At 45.4% G+C, this 14,104-nt stretch overlaps 1 protein-coding gene across 1 annotated transcript in view; it reads right to left on the reverse strand.

Moving 5' to 3' along the window:
- The window catches only part of LOC125132948 (zinc finger protein 551-like), a 44,363-nt gene that overhangs the window by 3,539 nt on the left and 26,720 nt on the right, over positions 1–14,104 (reverse strand). The window contains exons 2-4 of the mRNA XM_047790835.1: positions 8,111–8,201; positions 2,613–2,933; positions 80–206 (exon numbers count right to left, since the gene is read on the reverse strand). Coding sequence (XP_047646791.1) covers positions 80–206; positions 2,613–2,645 — 160 coding nt within the window. The 5' untranslated portion in view covers positions 2,646–2,933; positions 8,111–8,201. The remainder of the gene's footprint in view (positions 1–79; positions 207–2,612; positions 2,934–8,110; positions 8,202–14,104) is intronic.

Below are 14,104 nucleotides of genomic sequence, written 5' to 3' on the forward strand. Positions count from 1 at the left end.
CAGATCACTCCACCTAAGCCAGAGAACCAGGAAAGGAAGCAGATCCCACAAGGCACTGGAAGGAGTATGAGGGCCTTACCCAGTGAGGTCACAAGTGCAAAGTTCTCCAGCATCACATCGTGGTACAGGCATCTCTGAGTCTCATCAAGGAGACCCCATTCCTCCCAGGAGAAGTACACAACCACGTCTTCAAAGGTCACACTACCCTGCCATGATGGGGACAGATGAAACCACAGTCTCTCTCCGAAGGACCACGATCCCTTACCCACACATCCATCCTAAGCTTTTCAAGGTACCAGGCCCTGGTGCCACTGATGTCACTCTCCTCATGGTCCCATTAATCATTAAGTGCTGTGTCCAGCCCTCAGCAATAAAAGGCAGGTGGGTCAACAGACGTAATCTAAGTTCAGGGCCTGGCCGAGGGCCCCAGTCATGCAACACCCCTGGGATCCCTGAGAGCGTTCCTCCCACATAAAACCAAACATGGACTCGACTTTCACTCTCAAGTCCCTAATACCGAGGATGTGGAATTATCAGATTGTAATGCCTCTCGGTGAATTTTCGTGTCCCAGAAGTGCATCCCTACAGCTACAGGAATCCCATTTGTCTTCTCACATTAGCTGGACCCCACTTCCCAGCACAGCCTTAAATTTAGGCCTCCTTGTCTGCCTCTGATGTTTGCTTCAATCTCAGGCAGCCAGCACCATGATCTTAGATACCCATGGTCCTCTTCCCCCTTTGCACTTTCTCTCCCCTCACTAGTCACAGACCTTTTCTTTCCACCTCCCCTCATTCAAAGCCCAGCCCCAATGGCCCTCCTCAGGTGTATTAAGTTCCTAGGGCTATCATAACAAAGCACCACCTAGTGGATGCCTTAAACAACAAAAATTTGTTTTCTGACAGTTTTGCAAACTCAGGTACCATCATTAAAGTGCTGCCAGGCTTCGTTTTGTCTGCAGTCTCAATCCCTGGCTCTGCCCATAACACAGGGCCAGGTAACTCACAATGACCCTATCTGCTTCATTTGCTCATTTACCAGTCACCACAAAATTCTGGTGAGTCTAAAATGGTGACTACACAGCAGCCCCAGCCTCAGGGTCATCTTACCTCAATCACTCCTATGCCTCTGCAGTCATCTCATCCACTCTTCTGGAAGCCATGGCCACATGCTAGAATATCCGCTCCCCACCAACTTTATGACCACCCCTCTTAGAGCCCTTTGCGTATCTGAGGCCACTTCCTTCAACCAAGTGCCCAAGCAAGAGCACCAGAATCAGCACCTACCTTCTTTTTCCTTGGCCTCTAGCCATGTGATGCCTCCATTCTGTGTTTTCTGAAACATGTTAGGCTTTCAACATGGCCAAAACTCCTAGAATCATCAATAGAAATTACTCCCACTCCCTCTCCTGACTTCTCCAGTCCTATTACTAGAGATCTTATGTGTTGTGATGTAAAGATAAATGTTCATCACGCACTCTTCCTATTCTCTTCCTCATTCTCCAAAGTAGGAAATCTACTTGGCTCTACTTTAAAAAAATTAAGCTAAAATCCAACAACTTCTCCACCCCCATGATGACAACTTACACCCATCTCAACTCCTTAAGGCATGAGTAATGCCACTTCCATCTTATGATCCAAAACCTCCCCTTGCTCCTAACACCTCAAAATCGACACTCAGGTCTCAGGGAGGCATTGCAGGCCTGAGTCCTGCCTCCCTGCTTTGTTCCCATCAAAAGGAGACTTATATTTCCCTGAACACTCCCGGTTTAGCCTCACCTTCAAGCATCATGCACATACTGGTACCTGTGCCCATGACAACTTCACTTTATCTCCAGAACTGGGACCACCTCCATATAACCTCTAGCCTCAGTCTCATGTTACTCCAGGGTCCCAGGCTCAGGTAAAGAACCCCAGGATACCATAACCCCGAACGCCATATGGATAGGGTCACGACCAGTAAGGCCCTGGGACACCCTCCCCTTACTTGTATAGATTCCAAAAGTGCTTCAACTGTTATGGGAACCAGTGGTGAAATGTCAGTGGAAGCAAGTAACCATGGGGAGCTCCATGGGCTCTGTCTGGTCTCCTTGTACCCCTGCCCACATCTGGAGCAAGAGACCTCAATCTACACTCAGGGAATCAGTCCTCAGTGCTGACTCTTACCAGCTGTGTGCCCTGCACAAGGACTGTCTCCCTGTGAGCCTCACTTCCATCAACTCTCTCCAGTCTCTTCTTCCTAATTTAAGGAGCCTTTTGGGAAGCTGATATCCCTCGGACCATGTGTCTCCTGCAATGAAATCTCCCAAGGGTCCCAGGGCCTTCAGAAAATCCAGGTGGCACACCATCTCAATTCTGTTTCCCTAAAGAAATGGGTTTCCTGAATACTCCAGGCTCAATCTGACCCCCAAGGCTTTGCTCCTGCAGGTCCCTCCCCCTGTACCCTCTCCCACGTGCCATCACTCCGTCCCTCATTAATAGGGACCCACACATGGCCACTTCGCTGTCCTGGACACTTGGGCCAGGGCTCCAGGCATGGGAGCAGGGGCCCTGCACTCAGAGCTTTAGTGTCTGATGGGGTGAGAGCAGTGAGGACCCGGAAGACGAGCATTTACCTGAGGCTTGTCCGTCAGTGTGGCTGCCGCCATTGGACTCTGCAGGCGGAGCTGGGCCAGGAGTGGCCCAACACCTCAGACTCTCCTCGGTCTGTCACCTCGGACACGACCCAGGGCTCCGGAACCTCTGAATTGGAAACAGACCACCACTACGAAGACACAAGAAGTTCTGCCCTAACACGATGGCACCAACAGAAATGCCCTTGTCCTGGACCTTCATTGGCTCCAGGCTGACGTGACTTCACCAGCGCAAGGTCCTTTGGGCGATGCAGCTCCCACAACTCCGCAGGGCTCAGCAAGGGTGCTCCACACTGGAACATCCTGGGACAGAGGCAAAGAGGCACCATGAGGGCTGATAGGAAAGGGGCCCAGGTTCCAAGGCCGGGGGAGGGGGCCCAGGTTCCAAGGCCAGGGGAGGGGCTTTGTTCCTTCTTAAAGGGGCCATGTCCAGATTCCCGGGGAATTGTCTGCAACTGATCACTTTTAGCACCCTCCCAGAAGCTTTAAGTATTTTTTCAGATACGCCCTAAATCCAAATGGACATAACATTCCACAGTCACACAGTCTGTCCACTTGTAGCTGAAAATAAACCTTACCTTTTTTTCCCTTGTGGGGGTTGGGGGGTACTGAACCAGGGGCACACGTTAAGTTCCCAGGCCAGGGAACCAACCCACACCACAGTCCACCACAAGTGGACCTGCACCCCAGCTGCGGCAATGCTGGATCCTTAATGTGCTGCACACATGGAACTTCCACAAATCTTACTGTTGCTCTTGTGCACAACAGTCAGTTTTGTGGCCTAAACTGTTTATGAATTTCAGCATATTTCACAGGGTCAAGGTAGAAAAAGACCTCTACAAGAAGCTGGGGAGAATGTGACCTCACCTACTATGCTTTCACTTTCTCAGCCCAGTGCTTTTTTCCCACAAATTAGAAAGCAGTTACTTCCTACACTTTGTTCAATTTTCCAGTCACTTATAGAGAGAATAAATAGATCCGGAAAAAATTTTTGATATTATCCATGTCCATTTCTGATAAAATCCCTTCAGAAAGTAGGCATAGAGGGAACCTACCTCAACATAATAAAGGCCATATATGACATAGCCACAGCTAACATCATTCTCAACAGTGAAATTTCCGCTAAGATCAGGAACAAGAAAAAGATGTCCACTCTTACCACTTTTAGTCAACATACTTCTGGAAGTCCTTGCCATGGCAGTCAGAAAAAGAGAAATGAAAGAAATCCAAATTGGGTAAGAAGTAAAAATGTCACTGTGTGCAGACAACATGATACTTACTATACATAGAAAACCCTAAAGATGCTACCAGAAAACTACTAGAGCTCATCAATGAATTTGGTAAGGCTGCAGGATACAAAATTAATACACAGAAATATCTTGCATTTCTATACACTAACAATGAAAGATCAGAAAGAGAAATTAGGGAAACAATTCTACATACCATTCTACCAAAAAGAGTAAAATACCTAGAAATAAACCTACATAAGGACATAAAAGACTTGTACTATGCAAACTATAAGATGCTGTTGAAAAAAATTAAAGATGACACAGATGGAAAGATACTAGAACAAAAAATTTTTAGCTTTCTATGGAAACACAGAAGATCCCAAATAGCCAAAGCAATCCTGAGAAAGGAAAAGAGCTGGAGGAATCAGCCTCTCTGACTTCAGACTATTCTACAAAGCTATAGTCATCAAAACAGTATGGTCACGGAGGTTCCATTGTGGCACAGTGGAAATGAATCCAACTAGGAACCATAAGGTTGTGGGTTTGATCCCTGGCCTTGCTCAGGAGGTTAAGGATCCGGCGTGGCTGTGAGCTGTGGTGTAGACTGCAGACGCGGCTCGGATCTGGTGTTGTGGCTGTGGTGTAGGCTGGCAGCTACAGCTCTGATTGGACCTCTAGCCTGGGAACCTCCATATATCTCAGCTGCGGCCCTAAAAAAAACAAAACAAACAAAAAAAAAGAATATTGTTTAACATGATACACAAAAATAAACTCAAAATGGATCTGGAGTTCGCTTCATGGCTCAGTGGATCCAACTAGGATCCAAGAGGATACGGGTTTGATCCCTGGCCTCATTCAGTGGGTTAAGGATCCAGTGTTGCTGTGAGCTGTGGTAGAGATCACAGATGCAGCTTGGATCCCAAGCTGTTGTGGCATAGGCTGGCAGCTGCAGCTGATTCGACCCCTAGCCTGGGAACTTCCATGTGCCATGGGTACGGCCCTAAAAAGCAAAACAAAAGGAAAAAAGGATTAAAGACCTAAATATAATATCAGATACTGTAAAACCCTTAGAGGAAACACAGGCCGAACACTCTCTGAAATAAACCACACAGCAACATCTTTTTGGATCCACCTCCTACAGTAATGAAAATAAACTCCAAAATGTACAAACTACTCATACAGCTCAGTATCAAAAAAAACCCAAACAAACCCAATCAAAAAATGTGCAGAAGCTCTAAATAGAAATTTCTCCAAAGACAACATACAGACAGCCAAAAAGTATGTAAGAAGATGTTCAAGGGGGTTCCCTTCATGGCTCAGTGGTTAACGAACTCGACTAGGATCCATGAGGATATGGGTTTGTTCCCTGGCCTTGCTCAGTGGGTTAGGATCCAGAGTTGCCAAGAGCTGTGGTGTAGGTCCCCGATGTGGCTTGGATCCCGCACTGCTGTGGTATAGGCCAGCAGCTGCAGCTCCGATTTGATCCCTAGCCTGGGAACCTCAGTATGTCACAAGTGCTGCCCTAAAAAGCAAAAAAAAAAAAAAAAAAAAAGCTCAACACTGCTAATTACTAAAGAAATACAAATTAAAACTACTATGAGGTATCAAGTCATACCAATCAGAATGGCCATCATCAGAAAGTCTACAAAGAATAAAAGCTGGAGAGGGTGCAGAGAAAAGGGAACCCTCCTACACTGCTGGTGGGGATATAACTTGATACGACCACAATGGAAAACCATATGGAGTTCCTCAAAAACTAAAAATAGGAAGTTCCCTTATGGTGCAGCAGGTTAAGGATCCAGTGTTGCCACAGATGTGGTGCAATTTTGAAATAGGTTCTATCCTTGGCCCAGGAAATCCCACATGCTGTAGGCCCAGTCAAACAAAAAACTGAACATAGAACTATCCTATGATCTAGCAATCCCACTCCTGGGCAAAAAGTGGAGAAAAACACAATTTTTTTTTCTTTTTTGGTTGCCCTGAATCATACGGTATTCCTGGGCCAGGGATCAGATCCAAGCCTCAGTCGCAACCTAAGACACAGTTTACAGCAATGCCAGATCCTTAACCTCTGAAGTGATCCTAAGCGTCTCAAAAACCTAATTTTCAATGCACTTTTTTTGTTTTCCTTGGTCTTTTGTCTTTTTAGGGCTGCATCCGCAGCATATGGAGGTTCCCAGGCTAGCAGCTGAATCGGAGCTACAGCTGCTGGCCTATGCCACAGCCACAGCAACACAGGATCCAAGCCAGCTTATATGGCTTTTGAGGTTGGCCTTTTTCTATTATTATCGTTATGTTGTTGTTGTTGATGTAGACCCCACTAAAAGTGTAAAGGGATACTCATGCAAGGGCTGAGAATAGAGAAGCAAAAGAGCACATGCCCATTCCTGTACTGAGGCAGTTCTGATGTACTGAGTGCATTTCAATTAAAGCTGTGAATACTCCTCAATGTACATTTTATGTACTTGGTGAGTTTAAATGGGAGAAGATATAAAATCTTTAAGGATACTCTTAGGTATTTACTCTTGAACTGAGTTGCCAAAGATCACACCCACTCTCCATGAGAATGATTTAATGATGGTGATTTGCTAATCTGCATGTATAAATCATTTAGTAGGAAAGATGCTAAAAGGTTCTCACTAAAAATACATGTAAACTGAGGCAGCTGAAAAGGACAAGCCCTCCATACAACTGTGTGTGCATGCACAAACTATTGCATGATTCGATAAGCACAAAGAACATTCTACAATATACGAATTCTTGAAAAAAATGCAAGAGTTGCACCAAGGATAACTTTTGGGATCTTGATTTAGAAAACATTTTAAACCTTTTAATTTCCTTGGGGAAGCAATTTACAGGTTTTTTATTCCAGGTAATGGAGCCCAAGTCAAAGAGCCACGTAGGGAAGTTTCTGTCGTGGCTCAGCAGAAACAAATCTAACTAGTATCCATGAGGATGCAGGTTCAATCCCTGGCCCCACTCAGTAGGTTAGGGATCAGGCATTGCCATGAGCTGTGGTGTAGGTCACAGATGTGGCTTGGATCCCACATTGCTGTGGCTGTGCTGTAGGCTGGCAGCTACAGCTCCAATTCGACCCCCCCCAGCCTGGGAACTTCCATATACTATGGGTGCAGCCCTAAAAAGACAAAAACAAAACAAAACAAAAACATGGTGTTTGATTCCCTTAACCTGACACTGGAAAACTGTGCCTAAAGCCTGAGGGACATAGATCACGCTGTAGGTTTCGGTTTCAGCGTGCTGAGAATGGGGGGTAACTGTACACAAAGGAGATAGGAGGGTCTGGGTAGAAGTGGGGCTGTTCTGTATATTTTAGTGATGTATTTATGATCATGTGTGCTGTCAAAACATACAGACCTTCACCTTAGAAAGAGTACATTTTTCATTCTATAAATAGAAAATCAAGACAACTGCCTAGGAGCTATTAGTATTATGATTTAAACTAGGGTCGTCAAGAAAGGACTCTAACGAAAAGACATTATGCCAGTGAGCTGTAGCATAGGTCGCAGGTAAGGCTTGGATCCCACATGGCTGTGGCGTAGGCTCTGATTAGACCCGTAGCCTGGGAACCTCCCTATGCCCAGGGCTGGGCCCTAAAAAGACAAAAAAACAAAGCCATATAATTTAAGCCACTGAGTGCTTATGTAAATTCTGTGAAGATGGGAGTTCCCACTGTGGTGCAGCAGAAATGAATCCGACTAGTAACTCTAACATTGCAGGTTCGATCCCTGGCCTTGTTCAGTGGATCAGCAATCTGACAATGCTGTGAGCTGGGGTGGAAGTCACAGATGTGGCTTGGATTCCCACATTGCTGTGGCTGTGGCTTGCAGCTGCACCTCTGATTTGACCCCTAGCCTGGGAACTTCCAAATGCTACATGTATGGCCCTTAAAAAAAACTTTTTTTTCAGTGTTAGCCTAAAAGCAGCATTCGATTTCCACTGTCAAACTTCCCAAACCTGAAAAAGCTATACATCACATTTTCGTGAAATTCCCTAAAATAACAACACATAACTTAGAGCAACATCTTTGAATAAATTATCTACACAATGGTTTCTTCTGTATCCTAGGACTGTTGTGAGTTATTATAATTATTATTCAATAGTGAATGCAACACATTACCTGGCATAGGCTGTAAGACTATAAACATAAAACCAGGGCTATCCAAAAAGGACAAACTAGAAGTGAGTAAGTGAAAACACAAAAGCAAAAACAAAGACAAAAAACATGCTCACCAGGTTCAGGATGGGGCATGTGGCTCTGGCTTCATCAGAAAATCCAGATGAAAGTCTATTGCTGAGAACGTACTGGACTTACTGCTTGTATCTGTAAAGAACAAAGACCATGGAGCCATCAGCCCAGACCACAAGGCTCAAACACATTCCATCAACATCACAGACGCTGACTCCGTTTCCTCTCAATCCGCCCGGCATGTCCCAGGAAAATATGCAGACATTTCTTGCCCATACTTCCGTTTCTGTTCGTCACTTTCTTACGAATGCCAATACATAATAGGAGTTTCAGGATCCAGTAGAAGAAACAGAAGAAGCCCATGTGGGAGCTCCCATCATGGTGCAGTGGAAAAGAATCTGACTAGTATCCATAAGGATGTGGGTTTGATCCTTGGCCTCGGCTTAGTGGGTTGGGAACCCAGTGTTGCTGTGGCATAGGCTGCTGGCTATAGCTCAATTCGATGCCTAGCCTGGGAACTTCCATATGCTGCGGGTATGGCCCTAGAAAGAAAAAAAAAGTAGAAGAAGGCAATGCAGTCAGTGGATGGAGCTAAGAGGTCCTGAGACAAAGCCTAACGGCCAAGACCCTACTCAGTAGGCAGGTCACGCTGGAGGAAAGCCCCACGCCCGATCTGTGTAAACAGCAGATATGCTCACGTCCAGCTTCATGCGATCCCAAACCTGCCATCGGTAGATGTTCACCCCTTAAGAGAAAGAACCAACTTGTTACCAAACACCAGATGACCCAGAGACGTCTCCATGCACGCCCCAATTTGAGTTACAAAGTTATAAAGAGTGAGGAATTTCCAAACACCCCAACCCAGATCCAAATTTAAGTTAGCAGAAACTACTCCATCAATGTATTAACTATATTAAAGGCTGCTTTTATTTGAATCAGGGAATCTAGTGACCCAAAAAAAAAAAAAAAAGATAGAGAGAGATACTGGGTAACTAACTATCACTGTACCAGAACATTCCTTTGCTCACATAACAAACTTTTAATTTCGTAATAATTGAGTCTTTGGCAATAACAAGGCTATTCTGCATAGACTGCTTTGTAATAACAAAGACTCATCAACCCAGGATCCATTAGTGGGAAACCGTCCTCATAATAAACATCAGGAGGCTGCGGGCATGAGCAGGGACTTTACTCTACGGCTGAATCTAACCTTCTAAAAAAAAATGATCAGAATATCATGCATAGTACCACAAAGGACATTTATTAGTGAAAAAGAGAAGCAAGCACCGGGATTTTAGGCAAGAAGGACAGGAGTCCCCATCGTAGCTCTGCGGCAACAAACCTAACTAGCATCCATGAGGATGAGGGTTTGACCCCTGGCCTCACTCAGTGGGTCAGGGATCCCACGTTGCCCTGAGCTGTGGTGTAGGTCGCAGACGCAGTTCCGATCTGGCGTGGCTGTGGCTGTGGTGCAGGCTGGCAGCTGCAGCTCCAATAAAACCCCCAGCCTGGGACTGTCCATATGCCATGGGTGCGGCCCTAAAAAGAAAAATTTAAAAAAAAAAAAAAAAAAAGATACGGATCTTGGAGTTCCTGCATGGGATCAAATACATGCCACAGCAGTGACAATGCCGGATCCTGAACCCGCTGATCCACCAGGGAAAGCCCACAAGATAGTTCTATTTTCAGTTCTTCTGCGGAACCTCCATACTCTATTCCACAGTGGTGAGACCAATTTACATTCTACCCAAAGTGAGTGCCGGTTTCCTTTTCCCCACATCCTCACCAACTCGTATCACTGGTGGGCTTTTTCATGATGGGCGTTGTGACAGGTAGGACGTGCTCCCTCTCTGGGGTTCTCATGTGCATTTCTTTGATGATTAACTATGTAGAGCATCTTTCCATTTGTCTGTTGGCCATCCATAAATTCTGAAAGTGTTTTATTCCTTATGACTTTCTCAACATTATCTTCTTTTCTCTAACCTCCATTTTTGTAAGAATATAGCATATAACATATGCGTTGGGCAACAGGACGCTATTGGTATTTACATTCTGGGGCAGTCAAAAGACCGTGCAGGGTCTCAGCATCTCTAATTCCCACAAGTTTTAAGGGTCAACTGTATTTACAACGGATTAAAACATAAATCTGTAAAAATCCTGTTTACTACTACTACTACAGGAACAAAATGCCCTCAATGTGGAGAATGTCAAAAGACAAAAGCATCACACTAAGAAAGGAAAACTGGAGTTCCCTGGCGGCCTTGTGGGATACAGATCGGGTGTTGTCACTGCTGGGTAAGGTCTGCATGCCATGGGCGCAGCCAAAAGGAAAAGAGAATTAAAAAGAATCAAGATGTTTTTGCGTTTTATGAACTTCTCCTTCAGTAACCTCCTTGTTTAGATAATCACATATACTTGTTTTTTTCTTTTTCTTATTGGCTGCACTTGCGGCCCGAGGAAACTCCCAGGTTGGGGATCAAACCCACTCCACAGCAGCAACCAAAGCCACTGCAGTGACAAAAGCAGATCCTTAACTCGCTGCTCCGCAGGAACTCTCCAGCACCTATACTGACGGCACAGGCGATGGTCATCAGTGACTGTCAAAGCTCTCGGCAGACAGAGGGATTCAGGTATAGTTAACGCTCTGACGACACTGATGGTAATCGTACAAAAGAGAAAAATGAGATTTACCTGCTTTATGATGGATGTAAAAAGTAGACCTTGACACATGTGAATAATTCTGAATCTGATCTCATCTCTAAAATAACTACCTCTTTGGAGTTCCCTGGTGGACTAGCCAGTTAAGTATTCAGCCTTGTCATGGCTGTGGCTAAGATTCCATCCCTGGCCCACGAACTTCCACATGGCCTGGGGCAGTCAAAAATAAATAAATAAATAAGTGAAATAATTACCTTTTTGAACAAAACATAAAGCACATTAACAGTATGAAACAAATCCGACTAGGAACCATGAGGTCACGGGTTCGATACCTGGCCTTGCTCCGTGGGTTAAGGATCCGGGGTTGCTGTGAGCTGTGGTGTAGGTTGCAGATGTGGCTCAGATCCCAAGTTGCTGTGGCTCTGATGTAGGCCAGTGGCTATAGCGCCGATTAGACCCCTAGCCTGGGAACCTCCATATGCAGCTGGTGTGGTCCTAAAAAGACAAAAGACCAAAAAAAAAAAAAAAGATATAAAATAAGAAATGATTTCATGTTTCTTTTTTTTTTTTTGTCTTTTTGCCATTTCTTGGGCTGCTCCCGCGGCATATGGAGGTTCCCAGGCTAGGGGTCTAATTGGAGCTGTAGCCACCGGCCTACGCCAGAGCCACAGCAACGCAGGATCCGAGCCGTGTCTGCAACCTACACCACAGCTCACGGCAACGCCGGACCGTCAACCCACTGAGCAAGGGCAGGGACCGAACCTGCAACCTCATGGTTCCTAGTCGGATTCGTTAACCACTGCGCCACGACGGGAACTCCGATTTCATGTTTCTTTAAACAAATCTGTCAAACTATTCAGGAAAATCTGAATACTGTTTAGTATTTAATGTGGAAGATCTGGAGTTTCCACTGTGGCTCAGCGAGTGGGTTAAGAACCTGACTAGTATCCATGAGGATGAAGACTGGATCCCTGGCCTTGCTCAGTGGGTTAAGGACCCAGTGTTGCCACGACCTGAGGTATAGGTCCCAGATGCAGCTTGGACCCCGACATGGCTGTGGCTGCAGCACAGGCCAGCAGCTACAACTTCAATTCCACACCTAGCTCGGGAACTTCCATATGCCAAGGGTGTGGCCCTAAAAATAAAAATTAAAAAGTGAATTATTGTTTATAGTTACATATGATAAAGATACTGCAATTGAGTTAAAAAAAAATTCCTTGCTCATTAGGGACACTAACTCAAGTATGCAGGGTTGTAGTGATGCGACTTTTGGAGTTTGCTTTTTTTTTGTTTTTGGGTTTTTGTTTTTTTTTTGTCTTTTTGCCATTTTCTTGGGCCGCTCCTGCGGCATATGGAGGTTCCCAGGCTAGGGGTCGAATCGGAGCTGTAGCCGCCAGCCTACGCCAGAGCCACAGCAACGCGGGATCCGAGCCATGTCTGCGACCCGCACCACAGCTCACGGCAACACTAACTGGATCCTTAACCCACTGAGCAAGGCCAGGGATCGAACCCGAAACCTCATGGTTCTTAGTCAGATTCGTTAACCACTTGGAGTTAGCTTCAACACAAGCATTTGCTGGAGGGAGATGAACAGGACTGTGGACAAAACGGTTGTAGCTGTCCGACATCAGTTGCGGCTGTACGATGGGTTCTTGTGGGGTTTTTTAAATTATCCTCTATATTTTATTAGGAATTTTTTTAAATTCTGTAAATTTTTTAAAAAACTTTTTCTTCTTAGGGCTGCACCTGCAGCATAATGAGCTTCCCAGGCTAGGGGTCAAACTGGAGCTGCAGCTACCAGCCACAGCAACCCTGGATCTGAGCCACACTGGTGACCAATGCTATAGCTTGAGGCAATGCCAAATCTTTAACCCACTGAGTGAGGCCAAGGATCAAACCCACATACTCATGGGTACTGGCTGGGTTCTTAACCCGCTGAGCCACAGTGGGAACTTGTTTTGTTACTTCCTGTGGCCACACCCTCAGCATGTGGAACATTTTTTCTGCCCAGGCTCGCAGCATGCAGAAGTTCCTGGACCAGGGATCAAACCCAAGCCAGAGCTTGGACAATGTCAGATCCTGAACTCCCTGAGTCACCAGTGAACAACAAAAATTTTTACTTTCTTTTATTTTTATCTTTTTGCCATTTCTTGGGCCGCTCCCACAGCATGTGGAGGTTCCCAGGCTAGGGGTCCAATTGGAGCTGTAGCCACCGCCTACACCAGAGCCACAGCAATGCGGGATCTGAGCCGCGTCTGCGACCTACAACACAGCTCACAGCAACACCAGATCCTTAACCCACTGAGCGAGGCCAGGGATCGAACTTGCAACCTCATGGTTCCTAGTCGGATTCATTAACCATCGAGCCATGACAGGAACTCCAAAAATTTTTATGTTAGTAATTAAATATGTTAAGTTTGTCTTCCACTTGCTTTAATGTCATCCTTTTATTCTGCAGTGTATTATATTTTATAACCTCTCATGTTCAGATAACATCGGATTCTCTCTTTTTTTTTTTTTTTGGCCAAACCCAGAGTATGAGAATGTTCCCAGGCCAGGACCAAACCCACAAACTACAAACCTGAGCTGCAACCCAAACCACAGTTGCAACCTGAGCAAAAGCAGGGACAAACACCAGATCTGAAAACCCACTGTGCCACCAAGGAACTCCTGCATTGGATTCTCTTAATATTATTATATTTCTCATCATTTTTTTTTAGCAAAATTATAAATATCAAATCTTTTAAATCTCAGGAGAGGTAAGATGGAGAAGTAAGAAGTTCCAGGCTGGCAGGAACATAAAGTAGGAAGGGACAACCCAACTATGTGGGTTATTTTGTAGTTGTCACCAAGGTTTCACTTCTATTACAGGTCATCAAAACAGACTGTTACCTAAAATAAGAATTTTTTTACTTTTTTGTCTTTTTAGGGCCACTTCCAAGGCATGTGGAAGTTCCCAGGCTAGGGGTCAATCGGAGCTGTAGCTGCCAGCCACAGCCACAGCCATGCCAGAGCCAAGCTGCAACTGCAACTTACACCACACCTTATGGCAATGCCAGATTCTTAACCCACTAAGTGAGGCCAGGGATCGAACCTGAGTCCTCATGGATACCAGTTGGTTTCATTACCACTGAGTCACAACAGAACTCCTAAAATAACAATGTTTTTTTATTTTTATTTATTTATTTATTGTCTTTTTAGGGCCGCACCCGAGGCATATGGAGGTTCCCCAGCTAGGGGTCGAATCAGAGCTACAGCTGCCGGCCTATACCACAGCCACAGCAATGCCAGATCCAAGCCGCATCTGTGACTTACACCACAGTTCATGGCAACACTGGATCCTTACCGCACTGAGCCAAGCCAGGGATCAAACCCGCAAC

Source organism: Phacochoerus africanus, chromosome 8 (genome assembly GCF_016906955.1).
Source record: "Phacochoerus africanus isolate WHEZ1 chromosome 8, ROS_Pafr_v1, whole genome shotgun sequence".
NCBI classification, from domain to species: Eukaryota; Metazoa; Chordata; class Mammalia; order Artiodactyla; family Suidae; genus Phacochoerus; species Phacochoerus africanus.